Genomic DNA, 9,158 nt, shown 5'->3' on the forward strand with positions numbered 1-9,158 from the left:
TATTACAGTTTTGATAATGAAGATGAATTTCCCTTTAAACTGTGAGTCTAACTTTTCCCAAGGGACCTGTTATCTTATATTGTTACAATTACTTATTTGCTTATCTCAAAATTGCTACAAAATCTTATCTGCTGCTGTGGCAGTTCTGGGCTCTCTGCTAAAAGCCAATTAAGTTAGAAACTTTGTTGCTTTTTCTGGCTGTTCAGTGCAGAGAAAAACGAGACTTTCCAGACTGCAGGTTAAGCTGTCAAAAGAGGGACTGTCCCTCTAAAAATGGGACAGTTGGGAGGTATGATTATAGAAAGATCCATTATACAAAAATCCCAGGTTCCAAACATTCTGGATAACAGGTTTTCATACCTGCACTCGGAACTTTTAATTAATAAGTAAGCATATGTGTTTTAATATGTCATGGTTAAAAAACCTAAAACTATACACATTTTTATTTTGATAAATAGGCCTCTTAGTATACTTCTTTTATTTAAACATAAATCACAAACATAAAAGAAAAAAATAAATAGGTGTACATTATCATAAAAGGGCCTTTGCTTAATGTTGGGCTTATTGTTCATGCTGATCTGATCTTTGTACGGTTCAAAACATTTTGGGGGTAATTTTGCCCTCAATGTAATGCCTGCTGTTGTTCTAAGGATCTTCCTCAGATGTATTAACATTTACTGGTACAAACTGCACATATAGCCGATACAGGGGTTCATTTATCAAAACTGGGAAAATGTGCCCATGTATAACCAATGGCAACCAATCAGATTGCTGCATTCATTGTTCTACTTGCATCTGGTTTCAAAAAGCTAATCACTGATTGGTTGCTATAGGTAACTGCCCACGGGCAAATTTGCCCAGTGTTGATAAATGAGCCCCACTGTGTACACTTCCACATTTACCAGTACAATATGCCAAGTTCCAAATGGCAGGGGCTAGCTTTTGTAAATGGATTGCATTTCAGGAAGGTAAGGGTGCCTGAAGGATATTCTCTGATGAATTCCAATTTATTTTAATACCTCCCCCCCAAAAAAAACAGTGAATGAATCTAGTTTAAGACACTTTCATCTTGCTGGGTTCTCGTGAATGTGCTCCATTGCTGCCCCGTGATGACTTTTTCTCTGAAAATTCTTCATCTGGTTGGCGGGATACAAGTAGGCGGCAAGTCAGAAGAATTCCAAAAACCAGAGCATGAGCATACCGTTTTAGAGGATCTCCAACAAGCTGGTGAAAGAAGAGAACAATGAGGACCAGGAGGAGGAGGATGAAGTTGGCCACATCTTTAGGTCGCCCAGGGATCAAAGTCAGGACAATCCCACAAGCCAGCTCAAGAGTGCCGATTGCCTTACGAAGAAACACAGAAGAGATGCCAATCTTCTTTAGTGCCGGTAATGCCTTCACATAACTTTTATATGCCCATTTCTGGAAAAAAAAAAAAAGAAAATCGAGATTATGAGCTACATGGAAGTCGTTTCATTAATTCTCCACACTCCTTCATTTAACTGTATGTGTCTATGATGGAGGGTGCCAAATAGGAACTTTAGGCAGTACAGTATGCAGTGTGTAATACAGGGACATCGTTTTATATAGTTCCCACCCTCTTGGACACCCCCCTGGGCCAAGGTTGTACATTCTTACCATATACCCGGTCCTGAGTCCCCTTTGCACTGTGAAAGGGTACTGGGAATTACCTCTCATGGCAGTGCCTCCACCTAATGGAATCCGGGAATACACCTGCGGGTGGCTCCATTAGGAAAACAATCAAACACATACAGTGCTGTATAACAAATATAAACTTTATAATAAAGACAAAGTGCAGAAGTAAATATGCATTCAAATAACAACGACCCACTACCCTGGGGAACCTGTTGCAGTTCAGTCCTGGCACACACTCGTTTCTTGGACAAAAAGTCTCAGTCCCTTTTCCCCAAAGAACATTACTTTCCCCAGGTAGCGCTACCCAAACACCTCTCTGGCTGGACAGAGGTCATTTGCTCCCACGTGGCAGGCACACCATCAAAGCCTATTCACAAACAGGTGACACTCTCGATCCTTTTTTTTTCTACCCTCTCTCAGGCAAACTCACAGAGCTGACAGCTCACACAGAACTGGAACAGGCATCCACAGCCATGGCATCCTCAGAGGCTCCCAAGTTCTCCTAGCCGAGCACACAACTTGCTTTATCCTCAGCTGCTGAACTATAGCTTCCAGCACTCTCCATAGTGCAAGCATGTAGGTGGTTCTTTACAGTGAGGTTGTGGAATGCACTGCCAGGTCATGTTGTAAAGGCTGATTCTGTTAATGCCTGTAAGAGTGGCTTGGATGATTTCTTGGATAGACATAATATCAAAGGCTATTGTGATACTAAATTCTATATTTTGTATAGATATGGGTATATATCATTTAGCTGAGAGTAGGGAGGGGTGTGTGTATGGATGCTGGGTTTTCATTTGGAGGGGTTAAACTTTATGGACTGTCTTTTTTCAACCTGATTAAACTATGTAACTATGTAACAGTGACACTCTCCGGTATCTGCCAGACACACTGCACAGGGACAAGGCTCATGCCCCTCCTGTCAGCTCCACAGGCAGGCGATTTCCCAACATATGATTTCACATTTTAAGGAACAAAGGGGAATTAACCCTCTGTTTTCCTATATATATATATATATATATACCATCTGAAATAGGGAAGGCGCATTCAACACGTAGCTGGATCATAAATGCAGGGTAATGCACAGTGCCCCTGGCCACCAGTGTTTTTTTAAATATTCTATGGGGCCCTTGACCACCAATGTTTCTTTTTAACTTGTATGGGGGGGCCATGACCAGCAGTGTTTTTTTAAAAAACTTTTATGGGGGACCCTGGCACCAATGTTTTTATAACTTGTAGGGGGGCGCTGACTACAAATGTTTTTTTAAAAACTTTTATGTGGGAACCTGGACCACCAATGGCTTTTTATAACTTGTGTGTGGAGGGTTTACCATTTTTAGCGCTGTCTGTGTGGCCTTTTTACTGTGAGGTGGGCAAAATCTGGGGTGGGGCTTAGGGGCTGTGCGGGGACCAGTATATATAGTACAGGTATGGGACCTGTTATCCAGATTGCCTGGGACCTGGGGTTTTCTGGATAATGGATCTTTCCATAATTTGGATCTTCATAATTTAAGTCTACAAATGAACCATGTAAGCATTAGATAAACCTAACATGCTGGTTTTGCTTCCAATAAGGATAAATTATATACCAGTTTGGAGCAAGTACAAGGTACTGTTTTATAATTACAGAGAAAAGGGGGGCGCATTTGAGAGAAGACGTGTTTTGTGTGAGCTCCGGTCTGGGGTGCTGCTCCTCACTGATAACCGCACAGAAGTGCATTGAATCCCATTATACTTTACTGAGGCGGTGAGTAAGAGAACAAGGATGTCACAAAACATAAAAAAAGGAGCAACAAAGCTTGTCCAGCTATTTAAAACGGCTGCAGCCACCGCGGAACGCAAAAGCTGTTACTACGCTACAAGCTGACATCACGGAGTTGGGACAAAGAACTGCGCTCCTGGAAACTAAAACGACTGAGGCGGTGCATAGACATAACACTTTGGTGGATGAGTATGAACGCCTGGCGAATGATTTTACTATGGCGCAGCACCACGCTAACCGCATATTTGTTAGAACTGTTCCGGTCCATAGTACCCACAGTCCCTGAGGAAGAATGGCGGCTAGATCGGGCGCACAGAGCCCTGGGCTGCAATAGAGAGTTTCCAGACCGTCCTAAAGATGTGGTTTTGCGCCTTCACTATTACACCAGCAAGGAATCCATCATGCAGGCAACTCGTAATATGACAACAGTTACATTTCAGGAGTGGGACTTAAAAATTTTTTTGGATTTAGCGCCCTCAACTCTTGCTAAGCAACGGGCTTTAAAGGGGCTTACAATGCAGCTGAGAGAGAGATGGATACGTTACCAATGGGGTTACCTGTTTAAGCTTATTGTAACTCATCAAGATGAAACACATATTCTGCATGATCCGGATGACTTGGTCCTGTTTGCAAAGACACTGGGACTAGAAGGGGGTGGTGAGCAACATGCAGCCATGCGGGATACAAGAGGTACTATCCCACAAAAAGTGGAAACAGAATGGCAAACCCCGAAAAAGGCCTCGAAGTTGGCACCTCCTTGACTTCTTACTTCAGCCTTACCAGTTGTTCGACAAATATTATGTAAGTTTCCAGTTGATTCTTTTTCACAATTTGTTGCAGTGGGGTGGGGCTGCCTCCTGACGGAGCTTCGCGATTAAAGGCACTCATGAAAACCCCCCTAACCGATAGACGTCGGCACCCAGGAGGACTCTGGGTTGGACTGAACATTAAAGTATCCCACTGCCAGTTTCCACCAGTATGGCTACAAATCTTCAATATTGTGGACAGAATGTGGGAATTTTCTAACTCTACTATTTTCGCCTTCCTTGGCATTTCTTTTCTTTTTCTTTCTATCTGGGGTCCCTCACTTCCGATTCTACAATTGCAGCATAGATGGTTTGATGAGTCTCCTGTGGCGCAGATAAGTATTTGGTGCACATATTTTCCTATTTACTATTAATGGCATCTATAACAATAGTCTCACATAATGTCAAAGGTTTTAATAGTCCGTCTAAACGTAAAGCGGCATTCTTATATTATAAGAGGCACACGCTGATGTTGTCATGTTGCAGGAGACTAATATTTCCACGGGCCGAACGCCTAGTTTTTTTGATAAAAATTATGTGCACAGCCCCTAAGCCCCACCCCAGATTTTGCCCACCTACACTACATTTGATTCCAAAACTAGAGGTGTTGCTATATTTTTTAGGAAAGGCCTCCCTCTAACCATTGAACGTACTATAAAGGATAGTGAAAGCAGATATCTTATCTTAGTTACTACGTACAATGGGAAGAAAATAACCTTTGCTAAAGGGATACTGTCATGGGGAAAAAAAATTTTTTCAAAATGAACCAGTTAATAGTGCTGCTCCAGCAGAATTCTGCACTGTAATCCATTTCTCAAAAGAGCAAACAGATTTTTTTATATTCAATTTTGAAATCTGACATGGGGCTAGACATTTTGTCAATTTCCCAGCTGCCCCTGGTCATGTGACTTGTGCCTGCACGTTAGGAGAGAAATGCTTTCTGGCAGGCTGCTGTTTTTCCTTCTCAATGTAACTGAATGTGTCTCAGTGGGACATGGGTTTTTACTATTGAGTGTTGTTCTTAGATCTACCAGGCAGCTGTTATCTTGTGTTAGGGAGCTGTTATCTGGTTACCTTCCCATTGTTCTTTTGTTTGGCTGCTGGGGGGGAAAAGGGAGGGGGTGATATCACTCCAACTTGCAGTACAGCAGTAAAGAGTGATTGAAGTTTATCAGAGCACAAGTCACATGACTTGGGGCAGCTGGGAAATTGACAAAATGTCTAGCCCCATGTCAGATTTCAAAATTGAATATAAAAAAATCTGTTTGCTCTTTTGAGAAATGGATTTCAGTGCAGAATTCTGCTGGAGCAGCACTATTAACTGATTCATTTTGAAAAAAAATTTTTTTCCCATGACAGTATCCCCATGTGCCCAATGACTCCCCTAATACCTTTCTAGTAGAGTTTTTGGGACACTTAGAACAGCACGCAGAAGGACAAACTATATTGGCGGGAGATGTCAATATTTTATGCAAGGCCCTAGGGACAGGTCCAGCCTTACACCCCATTCCCGAGAAATATCTAATTTGGTAAGACATCTTTTGGATAAACAGTTATTTTTAGATACATGGAGATACTTGAACCCTACCCAGTCTAAATATACATTTTATTCAGCCCCACATGATTTGTTTTCTCGTATTGATTATATTTTTGCACATTCTGATTGTGCCCCATATTTTAGGGAAGTGGACATAACACCAGTAGGCTGGTCCGATCATAATGTATGCTTACTGACAATTCAGCTGTCCCCTCAAACACCTCAATCTAGGTTATGGTCATTTAATGAGTCTTTATTGCTTGATTCACAAATTACCTTGGCATTGTACGACCATATAGAGGAATACTTTTTACACAACTGTACATCGGACATTTCCCCTTTAATGATATGGGCAGCATTCAAACCATATCTGAGATGTCATCTAATACATTTAGGTGCTCAAGCTAAAAAAAATAGATAAGCAAAATGCAAACAGTTAACAACACAATTAGTCCAATGTTATAAGCAAGGCAATCCGATTGCACTTAATGATGTTCAAAGAATTAAGAGGGAACTTGCAGAATTACAGCTCACTGAGGCAGAACAAGTCTAAAATGGACAAGACACAAATTCTATGCCTTTTCTAATAGAGCTTCAACCCATTTTGCTAGGCAATTAAAGCTAGATGAGCAAGGACCACCAATAATCAGCATATTTAATAAGTTGGCGCGAGTCAGTCATATCCAACCAGTATTTCCAATGTCTTCCAAGAATACTATTCTGACCTTTATAATCAGGTCATTAAGCCAGATATGTCAAGATGCCAGGCAGATTTAGCTACTTTAAGTCTACCATGTCTTGATTCGGAGCAGCGGCTAAGCTAAATGCACCTATTTCTGAGGAAGAAATATAATCGGCAGTAGGTAGACTTAAAAATAATAAGGCCCCAGGCCCTGATGGGTATACCTCCAAATTTTATAAATATTTTTTGAAACTGCTAATTCCCCACCTTCTTGCAGCTTTTAATAGCATACTTAAGGGCGAAGCTGTCCCCCAGGAACTATTAGAGGCAATAATATCGCCTATACCTATGCCACATGCTGACAGGCACCAATATACTAACTACAGACCTATCTCCATGATAAATGTTGATTTGAAATTATTTACCTCAATATTGACCACTAGATTGGCGGCATATTTACCGCAATTGATTCACCCTGATCAAGCACCTTGCACGCAGTTTATCAAAGCAGGCTGGCACAGCAGGCTTACTTTTCTGACAAAAGGGTGTACTCCAAAATGTTGCATTTCACTGTACATGTCAGCCAGTATTAAATAGTTAAGGACCTGAACTTCTCTGTGAGCACTGTTACTATTATTTTTGCAATACAAAACTGGTGGCCTTCCAACCTTTTCTTATAAGGACCCCAGGGATAGACAAGACAATGAGAAGAGTTATGGAGAGAGAGAAGAAATGGCATGGTGCAAACAAAATAGCAGGAACACTACCTTATTAAAAGTACAATATTTAAGTACGTAATAGGCAACTTTTGGTGATTCTAAGTCCCCCATTTGGTGATTATAAGACCCCCATTGTGTGAAATAAAGTACTGGTGTTCCCAGTGCTGCAAGCCATATGGCTCTTGGTACTAATCAGTTGCCCTATGGTGTGAGGCTATATTTTAACACAAGCTCTGCAGTATACAATTGGCCACTGGCTTTTTGCGAGCAACTGGAGCAATAGGGCACAAAAGTGTATCTGAAAAACAAACAGCTTGATACATAAGCCCTGTTCCCTTTGAATAGGATTTCTGTGCATATAGGGAGCCCTTGGTACAAAGTCTAAATCTGGCCATACATAATAAGATCCAATGTTTGGTGAGGTTGGCAAATAAGATCCAATTGTTTAGCTCTTGGGCCAAAAATCGGATCACAATTGCTGCTATGCCAACAGTCAGATGGAGGACTACATCAGTGTGCATATATAGACCTCAATCTGGTGAAAACATCAACATTTCTGGGCAGATATTGTTTGTGGGCAGATATGTTGTTGTGCCAGTCCAAAGGGCCCAAATCAGCAATTTAATTCTGCCCATGTATGGCCACTTTTAAGTTACTGCTGCATAGACGAAAATTAAATTGGCAGACTCTTCAAATTTTGCTGGATTATTATTATCATGTATTTATAAAATGTCAATATATTCCATAGTACAATAAATGGGTGTACACATTAAATGGAACAGAATCTATTGAAAATTACCAAAACATAATAATTGGGTGTATATATTAAATTGGATAGAATCTATAGCCAATTACAAAGGCATAAAAAATATTCTATACACAGACAAGAGCAATGGCAGGGGAAAGGCCAGAGTTACAGATCGTTGGGTCCATGCATTGCAGGAAGGTTGTCTGCAATGTTGAGAGTTGCAGTGCAACATTGGAAATTGTGGGTTGGACAACCCTTATATGGCAAACATGGCAGAATTTTACAAAATGACACATCTTTCCCCTCAAGGAGCACATGAGATACCAAGCAAATGCCTTTTCAGCCCAACCATAACACTGACCCATAGCCCCATGAAGAGACAATGGTATAACCACAATCAAGAGAGTGTGCGCTTGTGATTCAGATGCAGAGAAGCTGCTTCCCCATCAAACATACGGATTTAGGGTGTTAAATATCTGCTCATGAATGTTTACATTCATTCTACCCACCAGAACACCTCCCTCCATGATCCCATCTTACCATCTCACTGTAGGCATCCTTGCTGAGCCTGGGAGTCAGCTTAATTGTCCCCATGAAGACGAAGAAAAGGCCCAGAGTCACAGAAAGGGCAACTATGGTGACAGTCCGAGGAGACGCCATTTAACAGCTCACTTGCTGCACCACTGACTGTCAGCCTCCTATTGTTCTGCCTGCTCTTATACACAATAGGCCTGTGCCTTGCTAGCTATTGGCTTGGTGCCTGCATGGTCCTAAAGAGCACTGGTTCATTCCTTTTGCTCCATGTTAAGCTATGGAGGGGAATTCCTAAAATCAGTAAGCTGCTGAGCAGATATATTCCACCTCTTCAGGTTTTTTTTTAGCTAGACCAATCAGTGACTCCCTTTCACCCCCATGGTCTCCTCAGCAGCATATGCACAGCCCTTTCCAAGCTAGCATCAGCATCCCTGTTTCACTTCCTTACAGGCATCTGAGAAATAACATGTAGCAATGAGAAATAAAATTAGGAAAGAAAGCAGGTTTATAACCTGACAAACGGAGGGTTTAAATTAATTGTTAAGGGCTGAACTTCTCTGTGATTGCTGTTCGTATTATTTCTGAAATACAAAATCACTGACCTTCCTCCCTTTTCTTATCCAGTACCCTAGGGGAGAAAAGACAATAGGAAGTGATGGGGGAGGGGAGAGGTATGGTTAGGGAGGGGGATATAATGAAGCGTGGCATGATGCAAAC

At 41.5% G+C, this 9,158-nt stretch overlaps 1 protein-coding gene across 1 annotated transcript; it reads right to left on the reverse strand.

The window, feature by feature from the left end:
* Positions 1-409: 409 nt before the first annotated feature.
* tmem35a.L (transmembrane protein 35 L homeolog) lies at positions 410-8,799 on the reverse strand. Its single transcript, XM_018229671.2, has 2 exons — positions 8,448-8,799; positions 410-1,422 (listed from the first exon to the last, which is right to left on the reverse strand). The coding sequence occupies exons 1-2, from the start codon at positions 8,565-8,567 to the stop codon at positions 1,054-1,056; spliced, it is 489 nt and encodes a 162-aa protein (XP_018085160.1). The 5' UTR covers positions 8,568-8,799; the 3' UTR covers positions 410-1,053.
* Positions 8,800-9,158: the final 359 nt, after the last annotated feature.

This window comes from Xenopus laevis, chromosome 8L (assembly GCF_017654675.1).
Source record: "Xenopus laevis strain J_2021 chromosome 8L, Xenopus_laevis_v10.1, whole genome shotgun sequence".
Taxonomy (NCBI): Eukaryota; Metazoa; Chordata; class Amphibia; order Anura; family Pipidae; genus Xenopus; species Xenopus laevis.